Source organism: Wyeomyia smithii, chromosome 1 (assembly GCF_029784165.1).
Source record: "Wyeomyia smithii strain HCP4-BCI-WySm-NY-G18 chromosome 1, ASM2978416v1, whole genome shotgun sequence".
NCBI lineage: Eukaryota > Metazoa > Arthropoda > Insecta > Diptera > Culicidae > Wyeomyia > Wyeomyia smithii.
The window spans coordinates 50,737,626-50,759,801 of NC_073694.1; the positions used below are offsets into that span (position 1 = coordinate 50,737,626).

The 22,176-nt window shown below is 40.4% G+C and overlaps 1 protein-coding gene across 2 annotated transcripts; it reads right to left on the reverse strand.

Moving 5' to 3' along the window:
- Nucleotides 1-5,064: 5,064 nt before the first annotated feature.
- On the reverse strand, nt 5,065-16,430 carry LOC129734077 (exportin-6-A). Of its 2 annotated transcripts, none has more exons than XM_055695797.1 (5): nt 15,968-16,430; nt 14,414-14,827; nt 8,062-8,919; nt 6,169-8,007; nt 5,065-6,107 (listed from the first exon to the last, which is right to left on the reverse strand). In XM_055695797.1, exons 1-5 carry the CDS (start codon nt 15,968-15,970, stop codon nt 6,030-6,032), a joined length of 3,192 nt encoding a protein of 1,063 aa, XP_055551772.1. In that variant the 5' UTR covers nt 15,971-16,430; the 3' UTR covers nt 5,065-6,029. The 2 variants fall into 2 exon arrangements, with proteins under 2 accessions (XP_055551772.1, XP_055551771.1); XM_055695796.1 differs by lacking the exon at nt 15,968-16,430 and adding an exon at nt 14,967-15,005.
- Nucleotides 16,431-22,176: the final 5,746 nt, after the last annotated feature.

Here is a 22,176-nt window from a genome sequence, read left to right on the forward strand (position 1 = left end):
AATTGCTGTTTCAAAATTGCATATTTTCCCAAATTATGGAAAAATGCAAAAATTACTCCAATTTTAAAACCGGATAAGAACCCAGCTGAAGTTTCAAGTTATCGACCAATCAGTTTGCTTCCTTCAATAAGTGAACTGTTTGAGAGAATTATTCTTAACAGAATGATGTCACACATCAACGGAAATTCAATTTTTGCAAATGAACAGTTTGGATTTCGCCATGGGCATTCCACAACTCATCAATTGCTCAGAGTTACTAATATGATACGAGCTAAAAAATCTGAAGGTTATTCCACTGGAGCTGCTCTTTTAGACATAGAAAAAAGGATTCGACAGTGTTTGGCATAAAGGTTTGATTGCGAAATTGCAAACTTAATTTTCCAATTTTCCTAATCAAAATTTTAAAAAATTATCTTACTGATCGAACTCTGCAGGTTGTCTATCAGAATTCAAAATCTGATAGATTTCCTGTCAGAGCAGGTGTACCTCAAGGTTCAGTCTTGGGTCCAGTCCTGTGCAACATATTCACTTCAGATCTTCCTGATTTGCCTCCAGGATGCACAAAGTCATTGTTCTGCGATGACACAAGCATTTCCGTAAAAGGAAAAAGTCTTCGTGTCATATGCAGTCGATTGCAGAAAAGTTTAGATATTTTTTCTTCCTACTTGCAAAAGTGGAAAATCTCTCCCAATGCTTCTGAAACTCAAATGATAATTTTTCCGCATGAGCCTAGGGCTTCTTTCCTCAAGCCAAACAATAATCACGTTGTGAAGATGAATGGGGTTATTTTAAGTTGGTCTGACAAGGTTAAGTACTTGGGACTAATTTATGATAAAAAACTTATTTTCAAAGAGCACATTGAGAGTATACAAGCCAAGTACATCAAATATACAAGATGTTTATATCCTCTCATTAACAGGAATTCTAAACTTTGTTTAAAGAACAAACTTTTGATTTACAAACAAATTTTTAGACCAGCAATGCTTTATGCTGTACCGATCTGGTCAAGTTGCTGTTCAACAAGGAAGAAAACGCTCCAAAGGATTCAGAATAAAATTCTGAAAATGATTTTGAAGCGTCCTCCTTGGTTTGGTACACTCGAATTACATAGACTTACTGGTGTTCAAGCTATGTCAAATAAAATTATTAACAATTTTCGACAAAAATCGTTGCAATCCTCAATTGCTACGATAAGCTCTCTTTATAGCCAATAAGTTAGCAATTAAGTTAGTTGTAAGTTTATTTCCCCTTTTCTGACAAGTAGGTTTAAATCCCTACGAATGATAAGTCCTAATTGCGAAAGCAAACAAATCCTAACAATTAAAATTACAAATTTCTAACAGTGTTGAGAAGTCACAATTTGTGATTGGACACACATACCCATTATTTACTAATATCTATCATGAATACTTAAGCTACTAACAAATCCTCCCCCCCCCCCCCGTAATAAAAAAAATAAAAAAAAACATTCGAACGATATGGAAGAGTAATATTTTTGGCGCCTCATTACACGTTACTTTACCTCTTGAACGTGCTTACTTGAGATGGTTGGATTTCGGGTTTTCAAACCTGAAACCCGAGCCCAACCCGTACCCGACGGGTTCGGGTTTGAAAATTTCTGAAAGTGTCGGGTACGGTTCGGGTTCGGGTTTTGTGAAAAAAATATTTTCGGGTTCGGGTCGGGTTCGGGTTTGAAAATGTCGGGCTCAAGTCGGGTTTGGGAATGAAAACCCGAAACCCGACTATAAAATCTATGAATTCTCGGGTTCGGGTCGTGTTCGGGTCGGGTTCGGGTTTCGAAGAAATAAAATTTTCGGGTTCGGGTTTGAACGAAAAAAAAAAGTTTCGGGTTCGGGTCAGGCTCGGGTTTCGACCGAAAAAAAAAATTCGGGTTCGGGTCGGGTACGGGTTTGAAAAACATCAAACCCGACCATCTCTAGTGCTTGCAGTACGACGAGTAGGGGAACAAGGGGCAAGATCGCCATACGGGGCAGAATGGGCATATGTTGTTTCTAGGTTTCTGGCAGTAATTTTGGAACTGTTATAAATTTCAATCATTAACATTAATCTGAAGATGTAACTTTATTCAAAATAACTGGAAAAAACAAATTCGCTTTTACACAATAAACAATTGTTTCCAGAGCCGGATTTACGATTGTGGGGGCCCGGGGCCCAGTTTACAGTGGGGGCTCCAGAATAAAACAAACCCGTTTTTTTTCGTACGAGATAAAAACATCTATTTGTTTTTGAAAAGTTACCAAAAATTTGCTAGATTTTTTTACGAGTTTTTTTTTGCAGAGAACTTATTGATTGAATAATCAACATTCAGCTCCTTCAGAATATTGTACTCTCAACTTAACAATGCTAAGTTTGACAGCCTTTCACTCCTCATAGTCGTACGCCACCTATTTTTAATCAGTTTCATCTTCGAAAAAGACCTTTCTCCAGTTGTGTTCGAGATCATTAGGCTCAAATAAATCCTTAAATAAAATGATTTTTGCAAGGCACTAACGAGTTTTTGATTTTTTTCTTCATGTAATTATCTTTTTTGAGCTCCACTTTGATATACGCCGGGTTTTGTGGTGACAGCTCATTTTGAATAAATGTAATAATAAATTCGGTTCTTGCTCACTGTTTATAGCCAGATCTAACTGTCGAATGATTTGGACCAGAGGTGCCAGATGTTTTCGAAAGATGTCTGCAACTGCTCGAAATCCGGAAATTTTTTTCTTGATATCTGAAAAAAACCTACCGCAATTTGAAATAAATGCGATCCACAGGCAAAAATTTGCACACAATTTGAGTAAGACTGCGCAAATATAAGGCTACGCTAGCAATAATCTACAGAAACTAGGAAAAAACTACACACATCTGCAGGTCAATAAAATCTGCACACGGACTCTGAAAATCTGTATTTTACAACGCAAATCTGGTATCCCTGATTCAAACAAGTAAACTTATTTTCGGAATCAACAACAATGCATTAAAAAACTTGTGGATTATGCATTTTCTTTCCTGCTTGATCTCCCATGCGCGCTGGTTCGATTCAAATGGTGTGTTAATGTGTGTTAATGTGAATCGAAGAATCTTATGGATGTAGTTGTGATATTGGCGCTCGCGAAAAAAAAAATGAAGAAAAGATAAATTTCTTTTTGAGCGTCTTAGTAGAATGGGATTGAATATTGAGAATAGGTTATGTTTCCATTTAATTCTACTACAAAAAATCGAATACCCTCTAATCGAATATCGTCCGCAGATACGTATTTCGGCTGCTACATGCAACCATCATCAGTGCTTATGTGGACTGTCCTACTATACTGAAAAAAAGTTTCAGATTGAAATGGTCTGTTCAAATTTTCTTGCTGTAAATTAAACTTTTGATTGAATCTCATTTTTGATAGAGAAAAGAACTTTTTCTCGTTTTGTGGGGCCTCAAAAATGGGCCCCCCCTTAAATCCGGCTCTGATTGTTTCATTCATGCACGTCTTGCGTATAATATTATAGCTCACAAGCGCGAAAAATAAGGGTTTTTGCATGCGTATATGTCGTTTTGGGCTCGAAAGTTTATTTTCGGTAATCGTTATTGATATTCAAACAGTTTCAATAAATGCAGTGTTTTCAAAAAAACATCATCTAAAAACAGCTCTTTTTTATAAGTGTTTCTCATGGGGTAGATTGGGCAGTGCTGGTAGGGGCAAAATTGCCATACCTATGCACGAAAACATAACCTACAAACCAGAAAGTGCTGTCAAAAAAGTAAACATCGTGCTAGCAGCAGTTAATAGTAAAATGGTTCGGAATTACAAACGGTTGTCGGGGCGCAAAAAATGGTCACAGTCATCATTGGCCACTGCTATAGACGCGGTTATTTCTCATCGAATGTCAATGAACCGAGCGGCTATTGCACAAGGCATTCCACGGCAAACGTTAAGCCGACATTCAGGGCTGCGTCGAACAGATTCGTTTGTTGACAATCATTAAAATAAAGTTACCTAAATTTAAATGTTGTCATGTTTTATTATTCCTTCATCCGCACAGTAGTGTTTTATGGACCAAAACCTTATTTTTATATGCGGGCAAATTCAGAGATAATTTTCGAATTGAAAAAGGCTAGAAAATTATGCTGTTTTGGAGTATAAATAGTGAAACAGGAAAGGAAAACTTTGTTTCGGTACCTACGATTGTACGTTACATTGATACATTGTTTGATGTTTGCTTGAAATCGAAAAATATGAACATGCCCATTATGCCCCGTAGGTATGCCCAATCTACCCCGTACCGCGACCAGCCTCATACTTTTTAGTGGCTTAGGAAATTATTTATTAATATTTAAATAACCTTTTTCTTTAGTTTCCAATGTAGCAACTCTTGAGTATTATTCTTAAGCAGGTATTAGACGACGCAAATATTTGCTATTTTTGTTACGATTTTTATTTGCACAAAATAAAATCTGTATTGAAAAATAGCAAATATTTGCTTCGTCTAATACCTACTTTACTCTAAGTAGTAAAAATGTATTCAGTAGCTTTTTGCTCACTTTGTCCTAACAATTTGATAAGAAGCTTAAGGTGCTCATCTTGCCCCTTGTCCCCCTACGTTGCGCGGCAATCATCTTGAGTTACCTCCTGAATCGAGCGTCAGTAGCATGTTTCTTCATTGTAGGAACTCACACCGAAGATATCGATCTAAAGGCAGCGCACGGTAGTTTATTAAAAGATGCATTGCAATATACTGCCGTTCCAATCATAGTAGTTCCATGTTCTACACAAACCTTATGCACGCTGGGACAACTATGCTTGGAACGGCAATATATCGTTGTAAGCTCTGCGGTTTCAAGTGTTTATAGGCGAAGAATCCATTTTTCAAGAACAATTAGTTAAAATGATTGATCGTTTAAGCCTGATAGCAACGAGAAAAAAAACCTTTTCATAAGCAGTTTTTGATAAAAATCGTTTGATAAAGACAGGGATTCAGAACAGTAACTTTAAGTGTTTCTTTTGACGAAACATAGGCAAGTTTTTTTCAAGGAAGTTCACCACAAAAGAACCCAATAATGCGACGATATTTCATGCATTTTTCGTTTATTCTACGCGTTTATGTCCTTTAAATTTCCTGGAAATTATCTTCATGGAAAATAGTTGTATATAATATTAAACCTTATCGGGCATACTTTTTACGTTTTTTTTTTATAGGAAACCATATTTGTAATACTACTTCCTTTTTCATCATATATATAGACTTTACTTTAGTCCGTTTCAGCGGAATCGAAACTTAAAACACAGAAAAGTAAACGTTTAAAGTATGTGTAACAGAAGATATTGAAAAAAAATACAGATAGAACACAGAAATAAACGATAAACAGAGCAGATGGCTTCTTTTTGATTTTTAACACGAACCTTAATAAAAAAATCTAATCTTTTCTCAATATCACATGCTATAGTTGATTATAAAATAAAATCTTAACGGTACGTTTGCGACTTAGATTTCATAGGAGCGACCATAGCGACTTTGCGTTTTCCTTATGTCGCTCGGTTTTAAAGCAAGCTCTGTTACCTGATGTAAAAAATCGAATTGTAAAAATATACACATTAATCTTTTTCTTGTTCAGCACATTCTGTTGTTCGCTGGATTCGAGTCGAGTTGAACTTAATAGCCATATTGATGGTATGGCAGATGTTTTTCTTTTTTGTTGATGTTGATATTAGTATACTCTTAGTATACCACGGCAACGCGATTCGCCCCTAAGAATTAGTTATCCTATCTCAGCGCTAACCGGAGACTGTGACCTTGTTCCGGTTTTCTAAAGGTTAGTTAAAGTTAACAGTATAATATGGAATCATTGTGAATTTCAGTTCTGCCCCACGCGTTCTATGGATTTTCCTACACCCGATGGGGAATAAGTTTCCCAACCGATAGAGGAAAGAAAATCAGGACGCAAGCTGGAGAAAGGGTGTCGTGCGTGTGTATGGATGTCTAAGAAGAAAAATAAAAGTAGATCGAAAAACGAGCAGGAAAACGTTCTACAACGATTAGATGATCCCGTTCAGCTGACCACACTTGGTATCCTGTATGAGCTGGTTCATACGGTGTGCAAATGTTGGATAGTCCTGGGGAAATTAAAACAAAAATTAGTGTGCGTGTGTCAATGAAAATGACCAACTAACTTACCGTTGCCATGCACACCTCTTCAACCTGCTGCGATTCGGCAGAGAAACCGATGCCCGTGAATGTTTCATGCAGCAGCTTCATCTCCACCTCGCCCATGCTGTACAGCACAGTCAGGAAAAGTTCATAATGCAGGATACCTTCCGGAGACATGAGGGCCTTGATTATGGCAGCCTCGAATGATTGTAGCAGCTGGGTGCGGAAAAACTCCCGCTGATATAGCTTCCACCGTTCATGCAAAGTCTGCAGTGATTGCAGTGTGGCACGTGTAATGTGCGGATCATTCGAACACACGATCGCCTGCCCGTACGCGTTCATGATTGCCGCAAACTGATCCGGATGCTCGAGCGTCGACTGTGGCTGTACAATGTCACCGGTTGCGGTGTGTGAAATTTGTTTCAGAACACTAGATTTGTAAAAGTACTGCCATCGGTGCAGCAAAATGCCGTTGAACAATAGATACAACGATAAGCTGAAGTCTGCGTGATCACTCTGTTCGCTCTTGCTGTTATATTCCGTGCAGAAAACCATCGGCAGCACATGCTCGATCGAGAAAACCATAATATCCGGAAGCAGTGAAGCGTTACCGGGCTGTTCCACTATAAGGAGGAACATTTTCAACAGTGTATTGAGCGAGTGAAATCTCTGGGCAGTAATTTGTTCCGTTTTGGGTTTCTCCAGTAGTAGCTGAATGATGCTCTTCAGAAACGCTTGGCCCAGCTGAATTTGCAGCGTTCGGAAAACGCCCAAACAAAAATCGAAAATCTGTTCAACCAAAACGCAATTTTTACTGCTAGTAGCACTGTAGATGGTGAGGGTCTTCTCTATCACAGGTCTGTAAGCGCTGGCTAACATTTGCTTAACGGAATTGGTTTGTTCCTGGTAGTAATCTAGAAGTTCACGCAATGTCGTCAGCACGATCGTGGCAACCGAAGTGATTTTCTCCTCTTGACCATATTCCAGTGAAGAGTTGATAGCTCCAAAACTGTGTCCTAAGTCTAGCCTTATCAAATCACCAGCAATAAATGCAACATATTCCTGTAGAAGAGCAGCACGCCCTTCGAAGTTCTGCTCCTCGCTGCAGCATCCACTCCACGGAAGGACAAAGCAGTTGCAAACAGCCCGTCGAACGATGAGGGCCGCGCCCCTATCCAGATGGCGAAGGTCACTCTGGACCAATGGTTTGATTAGCTGCACGAGGTATTTCGGTCGTAGGTTGGCACTAACAGCGAGCAGCAGCTGAGCCGCGGCACTGGTCAACGTTTTCAGCTGATCTCGCTTCACTTTGGTGGGAGGCGCCAGAAACCTTGGAATGCTTCCCACGAAATGCATCATCTCGTCCTCTCCGAATGGAATGTGCGCAACGAGCAACAGACTCCGTAGCGTGATAAGCGTTTGAGCTATCACTTCCACCAGCTCACTGGCCAGCGACGCGGACTGGGCGAAAAAGTACTCCAGTGGATCGCCCGCGGCACTGGAGACTGCATCAACCAATTTGACCAGCGATTGCATTAGAAATCCCAGCGAAGCGTTTGTTCGCTCGGAACGCTCGTACAGTACCGGACTGATTCGGGTTATGATTTGGCACAGGGATATAAAATCACGCAACTTGCAGCGCAATCCGGTACGACTATCATCGTCCAACGTTAACTGTCCCGGCGTAATTAGACTCGCTCCATGACGTAGAATTCCGACCGTTGCTAAAACTTCCGCATATGGACTGCTGTCGTTGGATACGAATTCAGCAAACACAGCATCGTACACTCGAACTGGATCGACCTCGGCTATCATCGCAATAGTATCCATACACTGATTGAAGAAGTGCTGTAGCTCGGTTTCATTCTGAAAGTTAAGTACTGTAAAAATCATTTTAACATCTGACAAGTTAAATCCTACCTCATCATCCAACTCTTCACTGTCAAGCATCTCCAAATGCTGATCGAAATCGTACTGAAACAGCATCCGTTTGACCGTTCCGGAAGCCAACGCCACCAGTTTATCTACATACTTGCCGCCAGCAGCAGCCGCATTTGTCTCACTGCCTGTTGAGTTTTGCACGATCGGGTTCCAAATCGCGAGTCGTTCAGTAAACGCCAGCGCTCCATACCCGAAAAAGGTATACTGAAACAGTGAATTCAAATAACTTATGGCTGGGAAATTCGGATCTTTGCTCCATTTGGCCCACTGCTGGGTGGTGAAAAGTCGCAACAGTTCCGTTAGCTTATCCTGGTACAGTTCGTTAGACAGCTTAAACAGTGTAGGTTGCTGCAGGAGATCGATGACGCCAGTCGCAATTACGGTAGGTAGCGGTAACGCTTTCTGTCGGTAGAACAACTCCGAAATCGTCGTTATGGCAGAAACCGATACGTCACTGTAGGACTCGTTCCAGCGGGCCAACATGAACAGGCTCCGAAAGAAATTTGGTGATGTGATGTTATCCAGCGGAGCCCACGAAAATATTTGCTGCACGCAGAGCAGCAGATCCAGTGTGGCCTGCTCAACGCGGGAATCGTCGCCGAACGGAGCCGGCAGATGGACTAGATTCAATCCGTTTTTGCAGCTGGTTCGTGTGATGCACAGCTCGGCATACTTTTCCAGTATGTCAAACACAGCCGGGAGGTACATGGAAACGCAGTAGGATAAGTACTTTTGCCGGTCACTGGTGATGTCCGCCCTGGTGCTGGTAATCTCGTCGGATGTCGCCCGGAGCAGTGTGATTCCCAGGGTGAATTTGGTACGTAGTAGTTCCATTACCTACAAAAAAAAACGGAGAAATAAATATTGCATTAAGTAATTGTTTAACAGAAAAAACAAACGAATGTCACATTGGACAATCAGCACCGATTTGCACCGATCGGCATACCCAGGTAAATCGAGGGGGTCTCGTCATGGAAGCCTACGCAGGGCAAAGCGAACAAACTTCCGCTGAACGGCTTCAATCCTCTGTGTGTCATTTTGATGCAAAGGACACCAAATTATTGCAGTATACTCCAGTATTGGGCGTACCAGAGCACAGAATAGAGCCTTTAGGCAATAAATGTCGCGGAATTTCTTAGAAAATCTTAAGATAAACCCTAACTGGGAAGAAGCCTTCGAAAAGTTTAGCTTCGAATCAAGTAGCAATCCTAGATCTTTTACTGTCGTTTCACGCTTCGAATCAGTACCAAAAAGCGAGTAGTTGTGATGGTATAGAGCACGCTTACGGCCAAACGAGATTGCTGAGCATTTAGACACGTTCAGGGACATCCGGTTGATGCAGCACCAAGTTCCAAACAGCTCCAGTTGCTAATGGAGGAAGGAAGCGTCAGCGTGGTCCTTTATGACGAAGTATAGCTTAAGGTCGTCAGCGTACGATTGCTTGAAGCATTTGATGGTGCTGTGAACATCGTTCATATATAGCAGGAAAAGAAAAGGAACGAGATGGCTGCCTTGAGGGACTCCAGACGAGACAGCAATTGGCGATGATACAAAATCACCGATCTTCACCAACATATTCCGGCAGATGAGGTAAGATCGTACCCAGGCCAGCAAGTTATTGTCGATGCCCATACGGTCAAACTTCGCCAGTGCAATTTCGTAATTCATCTTATCAAATGCTGCGGAGAGATCTGTATAGATAGCGTCTACCTGATGTCCATTTTCTATCTCTCGTATGATAAACGACGTGAAGGTGGCTAAGTTTGTCGTAATTGACCTCTTAGGCATAAAACCATGCTGTTCCGGCGGAATGCAATGCGATTTATTTTGGAATAACGTTTCAAAAACAATAATTTCAAAAAGCTTAGAGGTAGCACTCAAAGCAGCTATACCGCGATAGTTCGAAACCGTTCGCTTGCATCCTTTTTTGTAAACGGGGAAAACAAAAGGATCTTTCCAAGAATTAGGAAAAACACCAGATGATATAGACAGATTGAACACAGTTGCTAGCGGTATTGCGAGCGATTCAAGGCAACGTTTCAAGACTAACGAAGGAATTCCGTCTGTACCGCACCCTGTAGAGGATTTGAGCTGTTTTCCTGCTTTAGTCACCATATCACTAGTGATTGACATTTGTATGTTGGGGGCAGAAGTTCTAGGTACATTGCTAGCGGCGGTCATGATTTCTTCGGTGCTAAGGATCCGCTTAGTCTGTACCATTGGTCATGCACGAGAGCAATCCGGTTTCTTTCCTTTGCTCGGTAACGTGATACCAGAAGTTTTTCGGGTTGGACTTAAGGCGTTGCTGAAGTCGGTTTAGATGGGAATTGTGCAAGTGGTTGTTCAGCTCTCTGTATTCAATGTTCGCGTAGACGTCCGGAGCTTTGGTCCGTGCGGTGCTTGCTATGTAATCTGAGTGCGGATCTTTTCCTTCTCTTCAGTAACCTTAATTGCGAATTGGACCAGGCTGGTTTTGCAGTTTTCAGGCAATGTATACGTGGCACAAATTGATCGATGGCATACAACAGGATGCTAGACAAAGTAGATGCCGCGCAATCAGCATCAAGATCACGGAATGTCTCCTCCCAATCGATACTTGCAAGGAACGCGTTCATGTCGTTGAAATTACCTTTGCCAAAATCGTACAACACACTATCAATCACGTCATTGAAACAACTTTCCAAATTCACTGGCAAAGTTATTACGAAAGAAGGATGATGTCTGCAATCCTTTACGAGAGGTGCAGGAGCGCGAGAGACTGAACAATCCAAGCCTATTTCCTTGCTAATGAAACAGAGATCAAGCGTACGTCTGTTACTATTTAATATCTCATTGACCTGTTTGAGTCCTATGGCTATGGCTATTGTACAGCACATCCAACAAATTGATTGAAGCCGGTCTAAGCGAAGAGCGGCCAGGATCCGGAAAGAAGAAGCCACGGGAGTCTTGCTTGATTTCGCGCAGGTTAAAATCGCCGAGAATTACGATATTGTCTCTTGCACCCATCTGGGAGACAATCCATTCGAGCGAACGTAAATGCTGCTCAAGGAGGCAACTATCATTTACGCGATCTGGCGGAATGTACACGATACAAATAAAATGCGTAACTCCGGAGCTGGTGATCGCCGCCCACAGATTTTCAACTGTTGATCCCCCGGGAGGATGCAATATGCGAGACTTGTAACAGGACCTTACAGCCAGCAGAACACCGCCACCTGAGCGCTGATCTTGACGGTAGACCGTAAATCAATCATCAAAAAAGTTGAGTGGAGATTGTGTTTTCGTTGAGCCATGTTTCTGTGAATGCATAGATGTCGTAGCACGCATCGTTACACGCCAGTTGATAGTCTATCTAGCTAGAGTTGATACCACCAACAATTTGATAATATATCAAAAATTGAGAAAGTGTAGCCGGATTCCTAGGAATGGAGAGCGCGTCAGATCGAGAAACACTGTCAAACCACGAATACTTGCCAAGACTGGCAGTTTGGAAGCCCATTTCATCAACACTACGTCTTCATCAAATATTGATTCAAAGAGTTCAGATCTAATGAAAAACCTTTGCTCTACGAAGCTAAATATTTTGAACACAAATAATGTTCGAACTTTCGTAAGTTATAAAAGAGGGGAGGTGCTAGACTATCTACATGACTGTTTGGTGAATCGTTTCAGGAATCCCAACCAGTACCAATCTACAACAGAACTCTAATGGTCCAGACATCATCATCCTGCAGTATGGGGGCATATAAAGCCACTTGTCTAGCAATAGAATCAATACAAGACGCGTTTGGTGGAATACTGAACTTGCGAAAATACGCTAGAATTGCATAAGGGTTTGAAACAAAATCAATGCTTGTAAAACAGCTCGATGGGGTTCTAAAAAATCTCTTTCAAATACTTTTCGAAGGATGTTCAGAAGCTTGCCAGCTGTTAACAATCGAGCCAATAAAATGGGTTTCAGATGATTTTCTGCCATATAAGACTCCGCCTACTCCGTGATTAAACAGAATTCCAAGATCGTTGATCTGACTTACGCGTTCAAGGACAGCTCCATCTTACCAGATGGTAATCAAATGAAATGGGCACATAACAACGATGGAATGTTATAATCACACATTTAACGAAGCTTATTGTTAGCTTTGTTGCTGTTACACCAGTCAGCAAAGGTGCCCAATAGTACTCGCAGACGGTGGCAGTTCTAGACAGTTTTCACAACAAGGTCTTCAGACCGTCGGCGTATACCAATATGCACCCCGCATCCAGCAGAATGATGATGTCGTTGAAGTACAAGGCAAAACAGCAAAAGACCTAGATAACTGCCTTGAGAAACTCCGAAAGTGTTGCGAAAAGCACGTGAAACTGTGCAATCCAGCTTGCCGCCTGAAAGATACGAGCTTATTCATGAAGTCAGTCTCTCAGGCCACGTGTCGTACCGACGACTTCTCTCGTAGTCGTTTCGATGGCACCATGCATATTTTCCACAGTCCATCCATATTGTCTAGCCTAAGGCTGGGGCCTAGCGTGGTTGGTAACGGCTCCGCCAACCACGCTCGACGCCTCGGTTCGAATCTCAACGTCGACATAGGTGTCGATGATTGTGGGGTGGCGTGATCCACTCACAACCAACCCAACTGGTCTAGATTCAATCCTAGCCGACACCGTGAGATTTTCTGAGGCGAAAAATCGCTGGAAACATGCCTTCAATCGCATGAGGAAGTAAAGCCGTCGGCGCCGGTCCGTTTATCAACGGGTCGTTATTTAGGGTCCTGGGTGGAGTCGCCTCCCGGGCAACAGTGGCGGAACTAGACTGACGGAAAATAAGCGAGAATAAAAAAATCATGGCGCCCATTCATTTGAGTACTCGAGCGTTGACCGTGCTAAAGCGCAATTTAGAACCTTCAAGCAGTACATATCCTATTAGTATTTGCTAAACCGAAAACGAATTCTCACTGAGAGAAGGTTGTTGGAATCAGAGAAGTGCCCCAAGGTCCTTCACGGTACACTCGCGTTTCAAAACTGTGGCGCTCAAGACGTAGTAGTTGAAGGCTAGCTGTCGCTCAAAGAATATCACAAGACATTTAGAAGCACTAAGAACCATGCAATTTTTTTACACCAAGCTACAAATACATCTAGTTCATTATGCAGAAAGAAGGCAGCACTTGTTCTTTTGTAACGTAGTAAAGCATTAAGATCATCATCGTAAGATATCTTCTGGCATTTTAAGACGTGGTTTACATCATTGATGTACAGCAGAAACTGGAATGGTTCAATATGAAAACCTTGTGAAACGCCAGATTTCACTTGGAATGGTCACCTAATTTGACGGAAGTATTCCTTTTAGTCATGTACAAACGCAGCCAAGAATTAAGACTGCCGCCAATTCCTAATCTTTCGAATTTAAACAAAGCTATTTTGTAATCCATTTTATGAAATGCAGCAGATCTGCGGTACGATGAAAAATATAAGATTAGTGGTGAAAGACCGTTTCTGTATGTAGGAAGAGCGGTTTCTTTTCTCAGATTTTTAACATCCTTGCAGTTGCCATTTCAGATTTCGTTGCAAGCGAGTAAGATGTGCGTGAAACAACTGCTTATTGACACTTCTGTATTGCATATTAGCTTTTTAGGACGACTAGAAATTTAATAGTACGGTACAACAATTTCAAGCGCAGTAAATCGTGGGATTTGCCCCACATTAAAGCTCAAACAGGACATTCATGTGAAAACTCATGGAATCAACTAGGCGCAATCTATTAGAAACTGTTTCAACTGACCGAAACCATCACTTAAGCCGAGCTTGGGCTGTTCTGTTAAATCGTATCGTTACTCACTCCTCGAAAAGTTGTGCGTTTTTGTAATTGGTAATTTTTTGTACAGTGCCACAAACCTCTGGCATAGAGAATTGGTAGGAGTAAAAACGTGAACAAGCCATCAAGTCCATCTATTTGTATGCATGTCGATCACCAACCGTTCTGTGATGCGTGCGCAAAAGACACAGGACTTATATTTTGGCGTCTGACGTTTACTTTTTCAGAAATTTATTTCAAGCACAATCCGTTTACCGGCAACTAGAAATGAGTCTAACTCAACTAGATTCAACCATCCTTGTTCACTTGTAATGAGGGCTGATTGGCTCATTTGATAAAGTAATTCAGACATAATTATGACATTCGACTCACTGAACCAGATCAAAAGCAGTGAGTTCAATTTATTAATTCAAAAAATCTGAAAGCATTCTAAAAATGCATTAAAAATTTCAAACCATCCTTCAAGGAAAAAATTATCAGCTGACACAAAAATCTCATTGCATTTAATTCTAGTTTCACACCCACCTGATTCATATAATCCGGATGATCCTCCGGGAATTGTCGCTTTCCAACAAGCGCCACCAACTGGGCAACCTTATCACGCTGCAAACCCGGAATGTCCTGTGAGAATCCGGCGAAGGTCCCCCATAGCGAGTCCCTGATCTGGCCTCGGCCGGGTTCGTCTAGTGCAAGCCACCGCTGACTGATGATCACCTCCACGGTTGAAACGTTGAAGAACCAAAAGTACTGATTGTTGAAGTGATGCAAATTTTGCAGACATACAGCCCAAGCGTGCGGTGATCGTTGAAACTGCTGCAGATGGCCTTCGATTGTATGCTTTCGGCCGTTTGTTGTGGCTGGATGGTAGAACTCGTTTACTAGCGTCTCGATCGACAGCATCTCGGCCTGGTGAAGGTTGCCATCAGGAGCTAGAGTGCTCTGAAACAAGCAAAAAAAAACAGCCATCATTCATACAATTTATGTACGACTCCAGTTGATATCATGAATACAGATAACATAAACAAAGTTATTTTGCATTGAATGACATAATTCTACGCAGTACGTATACATATATTACATCGAACGATTCATCACTACACATTCCACACTCCCTTTCAACGACGACAAACTGTCGCCACTGAGCTGCAGTGTGCTATAAACAACGTTGACAAACAGGAAACCTTGGCCAGTCAAGCAGCAGTTAGCGCATCGACGTGCAAATGTTTTTTTACTCGCCATTCCTTCGTCAACATACCATTTTTGCAAAATTTCACCTATGCTGATGTGACTCCTCGGCTACGGAATGCGTCATCGGAAGTAGAAAAGGTTAATTTTATCAAGTGAAGAAGCAGATTCCTCGGCCGTTTCAAAGCGTAAAACATAAACAAATATGTTGGGTATACTCCTCCTTGCTAGTAGTTCTGTGTTTATACGCGTGTAAATAGTAAATGAATAATAGCGAATGTTTGTGTGTGTATGCTTGTGAGTCGCGTAAAGCTATTTAACACCACGTTCAATAAGAAGAAGGGTCTTTTTCATCGTCTTATTTTATTTCTTGCTCACTGTCTGCTCACTGCGTGAAAACAGTGTTGCTGGAATACTTTGCTCCCAATGTTGACCAGGTTCTCTAATCACTCAGTATCATTTTTCCTAATATAGTTGATCCTAGCATTAGTCATGGAAGATTCAACAGTACTAACGTAAGCATAATTTTGAATCTGATATTCCAGTAAAAGCAAATTAAATTATAAATTTGATGACATTGATAACAATGGTAAACACAAGTGTTGTCCTAGACCTCAAACTGAAAAAATGGAAAATTATAGCTTTTAACAATTTTCGTAAACTTTGGTGCCCCTAGCAAAGGTAACTTTTTCAAACTTAAATATGTTTTTCCGTTTGCTCACGTAGAAGCTACGAACCCGGCGAAAAGCAATAAAGAGTGAAAAATATGGAGATTTTTACAAAAAAAAATCCGATTTGAACGTTGCAATCTTGAAACCTATTAACTATGGCAACACTGCCCACCTATGAACCCATCTCCGACGAGATTTTGCAGACGGAGCAATGGCTACTCACCATTTTTCTTTTTCAGGTTTACAATCCGACCAGTGCTCGTAGTCCAAAAACGGTAGACCTGTTTTCCACTATCAAAACAGCCCTTTTACTCCTTTTTCAGCAGTGCTCGCAAGCCGGATTAGCGCCGACTTTCCCCGAATCCAGCGACCACGTAAACGTCCCCCGTTTTTCCTTCTGCCGATGAAGGAAAAATTTTCTTTTCTGCTCAGCTGGAGGTTGGAAATGGTTCCAGAATGTTCCAACCAGGAGCAAACCAGGACACGAACCGTTCACAAACTTCGGTACCGCATGCGGGAACTGTCCGGCCACTCCTTGCCCGTCCGTGTAAAATTGCGTGTTACACGAAAGATAAAGGTTTCCGTTTTTCACTTTATCATTAACAGTTTAAACCTCTAGCAAATCCACTGCTAACCGACGACTTTGACGTCTACACACCGCGAACTCTACTAACACACTAAACTGGTTTGATTCACTCTCAGCTCTTCTCTTTATGGATCCATCATTCCGTGAGAATATGAGGATTGCGAACCGAGAGAGCATCAAAACATGTGCAGATAATAAATATGAATCATCGCCATCGATAAGACAAGGCAAGCAAGACGTCAGCAGACAAGAAGGCCGGAAGAAGAAGGGTTTCATTGAAGGAAAGGAATATTGATGAGGAAATAAGAAAAGCAAGGAGTGTGTATTAGGCACACACGCACACAAACCACGCGAAACTCGACGAATCGGTGTGAGAAAGTTGAATGAAAAATCCGTTGTATATGTTTTATCTCGTTTCATAAATAAATAATTGCGTCTCCTTCGATTTCCATCTTCAGTGCATTGCGAACAGGGATGCCAGATGATTGTTTGTAATGGATTTCATACGCCCCTAAAGATGGCCCTCAGTATAGGGATGGGCAGTTTTAGGGCCTCAATGTCAATGTCCTATATCAAAATGTTTATGTTGACTATTTATTATTAACAAGAGATTTTGCTCTTGAGTTATTGAATGAAACTCGGGAAAGGTGGGAAACATTAATTAATTTAACCCTTAAATGCGCAACGTTGTTTTGAAAAACATCGTGAATAATACTTCAAAATAAATGCATATAATTTTTTTAGACATATTTTTTTTTTATTCTCGTTTATTTTCCGTCGGTCTAGTTCCGCCACTGTTGTGGCCAATCACCGACGCCCAGGGAGGCGACTCCACACCCAGGACCCTAACTCACGACCCGTTTATTAACGGACCGGCGCCAACGGCTTTACTTCCTCATGCGATGGAAGGCGTGATCCCAGAGATTTTTCGCCTCAGAAAATCTCCCGGTGTCGGCTAGGATTGAATTTAGACCAGTTGGGTTGGTTGTGAGTGGATCACGCCGCCTCACAACCATCGACACCTATGTCGGCGGTGGGATTCGAACCCAGACGTCGAGCGTGGTTGACGGAGACGTTACCAACCACACTAGGCCCCCGCTCTTTTTTAGACATATGGTTTATTGGAACAGGAGCATCTAGGCTACAATTTCTTTATTAAAACCTAGATGAATGTTCATATGAATTATATTGCTGAAAAACTGATTTGAAACGTTATTCGTAATATTGTTTTATATTGTTTGTTCATTCCTTAATGAACATACCTTTATTTATTGAACACAACCCTTCGAAAAACATTATTTAACATTAGACCAATATTAAAAAAATAGACATTGGCGTATCGTTTTCGATCACTGTATATATTGTATGGTAACCCATGGACAAATTGATGAAATATGAGGAATATATATTATTTGCATCGTTTTCCCCACGAAACTTCACAGATTTTTCATTTTCTATTGCGATTTTGGGATTATTCGTTATTATTTATACCAGCTGAAAAGTTTTCATCACTCAACTTTCCTGAAAAACAATTGATTTCTTCATCTAACCGAAATGTCTCAAAAACAAATATCTCTACTACCATCTAGCGGAAAACATCTGAAGAGGGCTTTTTAGATACCTCAATAACAGACCTTAATGTTCAAGCAACAAAGTAAAGAAGTTTCAGCCAAAAGTTATTGTCGTTTCTCGAAATATCTAACGTAAATCTACGGTTAAAATGAGATTATTCAAGAATAAGAAATATGGATAAGTTGAAATATAATTATTCGATAAGAATGTTAAACAAAAAATTGAATGAATCAGAGAAAATGCACTTAACAGAAACTTGAAAAATCTTAGTGTAATTTTCTTTTTAATGTTCCTCTCGATTTACCTCTTTCTCAAAAGAAAGCTTAAACAACAGACATACATGCAAGAATACACTAGGATCTTTTATTACGCGGGTTGTTTTTATGTGTTTTTTAAACGTGATTTTTTTTACAATAACTCGGGTTATTCTTATGCGATTCGGAAGATTACACAGTGCATAAAAAATTGACTTTTTTCTGCCTTGGCCTTGCTATATATAATTTTTTTATGTATTTTTATGAAAAACTAAATTTCCCCGAGTTTGAACATATTTCAACTTAAGGGACAACAATGGCGCCATTTTGAATTTTGGAGAAACCGGTAATTTTTGATGTTTTTTCGACGCCATTTCGTTTTGAGGCCAAATATCAATATTCTAAGAGTTTGTCCACATATTAACATCTTTTTACCCATCTTTTGAAAAAAAAGATCTTAAATCGGACAAAAGCTGAGCTCAAAACGGTGATTCTACGAAACCGGGTTTGGCATAGTTTTAGTATATTTCACAAAGCAAAATAATATCCACCCTTAAAATTTTTTGCCGGGTCTTGGTAATTTATTGCCGAGAACGGCACCACTGAGCAAGCTTAGGAGAATGACTGGATAGCGACATTATACTGACGACTTTTCTCTCTTTTCACTCTACAGTCTCATGCATGAACTGTTCATGAGAGCTCACATACAGCTACAGCTTAACAAGGCAAAGAAACTGTCTTGTGTTGCGTACGACAGTTCATCACACTTAAATTTTTTTGCCGGCTCTCGATAATTTTTGCCGAGAACGGCGCCACAGAGTGCTTGGTTAGAAAAAAGATGACAGCTGTCACATTTTTTCGAAAAACTCGGTTCAACCTAACTGAAGTTTCGGCACAAAATATTAACGAGCCGAAATATCAGTTAGGTGAACCGAGATTCACGAAAAAATGTGACAGCTGTCATTATTTTTTTAACCGAGCACTCAGTGGTGCCGTTCTCGGCAGTAAATTACCGAGACCCGGCAAAAAATTTTAAGTGTGTTTCTTGCGCATGTATTTTGTTCTTTCGGACATGACAGCCTAGTTTGCTCAGTGTGACAGTCTGCTGATCGGCTGCGGCTGTCATCGACTCGCATTTTTTCGTTTCTCCTTTTTCACAGGCCGGTGGCATATTGAATACAAAGCAAACCGTTTCCATTGTTGATATTGTTCCCACGTAAGAAAAAACGTGCTTCGCACCATCTCTCTTTCATTCTTTCATCGGCCTTACTGTCGTGTATCATAATCACCTGACATCCCGCTCGGATTTGTGCTGAAGGATGTCGGAAGATTATAGGCTGTCATTTACGACAGCTTGGAATAACCAACAGACATAAGGAGATGAAAACTAACCGCCCGTATGGAGTTGCATGTGTGCTGTCGTCAGTTGCTGTCGGACTGTTTACCGAACGTATGGGAAACAGAGAGAGCTGTGCAATACAATGAGAGCCGGATCAGTTAAAAAATTGCTGTCATTGTATTGCAGTCATTTTCATAACACTGCCACTGAGTGCTCGGTTAAAAGAATAATGACAGCTGTCACATTTTTTCGTGAATCTCGGTTCATCTAACTGATATTTCGGCTCGTTAATATTTTGTGCCGAAACTTCAGTTAGGTTGAACCAACCCGGTGGCATCACTGACGTTTACGTTCAACACGAGTGAAGCCAGCATTAGCTGGATCACTGGATCAGTTTTACATGTAATTTGACAGCTGATTCACCGAAACACGAAAAAAAAGCAGTGTTCATACGTGCATACAGTATCGGTGTTCAGTGGCAGTGTGCTTTTGTATTGTTTTCGGGTGATGTACTCATTGCACGAAACGTCGAGTGCTTTCCCGCATAATCAAAAACCATTGCTGAAGCGGTAGGGATTTTAACTGTACTTAATGAAGTATGGTAACTGTTCGTGATAATGTCTTTCATCAGTTATTACTGTACTAAACTGAATGACTTAAACTATTTATATTCAGTATCCCCAAATAGGATAGTGAGCACTGTTTGTCCACCACACCTTCAACGGTTGAAGCTCCATCGAAAAACCGAAGAAATATCTTCCAGTAAACGCTGTAGTCGCAGGTGTTTGTCAAACTATAATGAAAGGTAATCAAATTGGTCAAAAATCTTTCGGCTTTAGTATTTATACAATCCTTTTTTCTATCCAGTATCTCCGAGCAGAACGATGTTGAAGTCCACATTGCACGACGACAAATGCAAAACAGCGCCCCTCGCAGCCTGGAAGAATACAAATATGACCAGTCACAAAAAGAAATGTGCAAGATGGCTGGCAAGTGATGATATCTGCAGCTGAAAAACAAAAACATCATTTTGCAAAAAATAAAGAAATCGCCACTAACAATCTTTATATTAAAACAATATCACGACTATTCCACGAACGATTATCAGAATATAAATCAATATAAATATACCATTCATGAAATGATACCTATACAACTGGAAACTACTGCAAAATAACATATTCGTACTATTTGGAGAATAGTTTTAGTACAAAATTTTGGATTATTAGATAACCATATTGTGTATAATATCGAAAAAAATATGTTCGGGAAAATCGCTGTTTTTGAATGGTGACCATACCTAACGCCTAGTTCTCCAAATGGTTATTTCTCAGTTTACTATTAACTAGATTGTCAAAACTAAAGCTGAAATGGTATGTAAATGGTTATGTGACTTTTTTATAAATGGTTAAGATACTATACGGGAAACAATTCGTGTATGGTATTTGTTTATGCGGGTTGCTTGATGAAACAAAAAAAAATGCGTTGCATTATTTTCAGGGGGCTCTTGTGGCTGTCAAACTCCATACATTTTCCATCTACCACTCATTGATTCTGGTACCAGCGTTTCTGGTACCCACTTTTTGGTTGGTTTGCCCTAAAACAAGTGAAATAGAGTAAACGTCCCATTTTGTCGGTAGACTTATGCTCGAGTAAATGTCATTTTAGATGCGAAAAAACAAGAGCTCAACATTTGTTTTTAGTACAATGTGCAATTTCAATGAATAAGATAAGTTTTGTAAGCATTTGAAATGAAATATTACCGCCGTGATGAATTTATGATTGGTAGGCAAAATGTTGACGTTTATAGGCCCCTGATTATTTTAGAATGTACACAACGTTTATTCTTACCGATTGCGAACGGCGGTGTTTCTTGCGCCTGCAAGCTGACATCGCGCGATAATTTGAGGAATAACATTTCAACGTACGTGTAAATGAAAGAGCATATCAACGCCACTTTTAAACATTTACAAAGCTAAGCTAAGCTTTTTTGAAATAATTAAATTGATTCAAGCGCATAACTCTGTGCAACATATTTTATGCTTCGCTCGTTGCGCTCACACTGCTGTGTGAACAAACCTTCAAAAACATAAATGAGACTAGCGCCACTGTCTTTCACGGCAGCTTCAGGAAACAAGGCCGATGCCACCAGGTTGGGTTGAACCGAGATTTTCGAAAAAATGTGACAGCTGCCTTTTTTTTTTAACCGAGCACTCAGTGGTGCCGTTCTCGGCAAAAATTACCGAGACCTGGCAAAAAAATTTAAGTGTGATCGATTATCTCTGAGCATTAATGATAATTCGCTAATATCATAAAGTGGTAGTCAAATACATCTTATTTTGAGTAAAAAAGTCTCAGAAATCAAATGGTAGGTGTCTGCTACCATTCGATTTCTGAGACTTTTTTACTCAAAATAAGATATAATTTGACTACCACTTTAAGATATTAGCGAATTACCATAAATGCTCAGAAATAATCGTTATTATTTTGCTTTGTAAAATATATTAAAACTATGCCAAAACCGGTTTCGTAGAATTACCGTTTTGAGCTCAGTTTTTGTCCGATTTAAGATCTGTTTTTTTCAAAAGATGGGTATAAAGATGCTAATACTTGGACAAACTCTTAGAATTTTGATATTTGGTCTTAAAACAAAATGGCGTCGAAAAAACCCCAAAAATTTC

What these genes read in the sequence shown, in the direction of transcription:
- LOC129734077 (XM_055695796.1), bottom strand. Translation starts at nt 14,990, where the DNA reads ATGTGTAGTGATGAATCGTTCGAT. An exon ending in GTAGTGATGAATCGTTCGAT is followed by an intron (nt 14,828 to 14,966) that starts GTAATATATGTA and finishes TGCTTGTTTCAG; the next exon opens with AGCACTCTAGCTCCTGATGG. An exon ending in AAGAGGTGTGCATGGCAACG is followed by an intron (nt 6,108 to 6,168) that starts GTAAGTTAGTTG and finishes TAATTTCCCCAG; the next exon opens with GACTATCCAACATTTGCACA.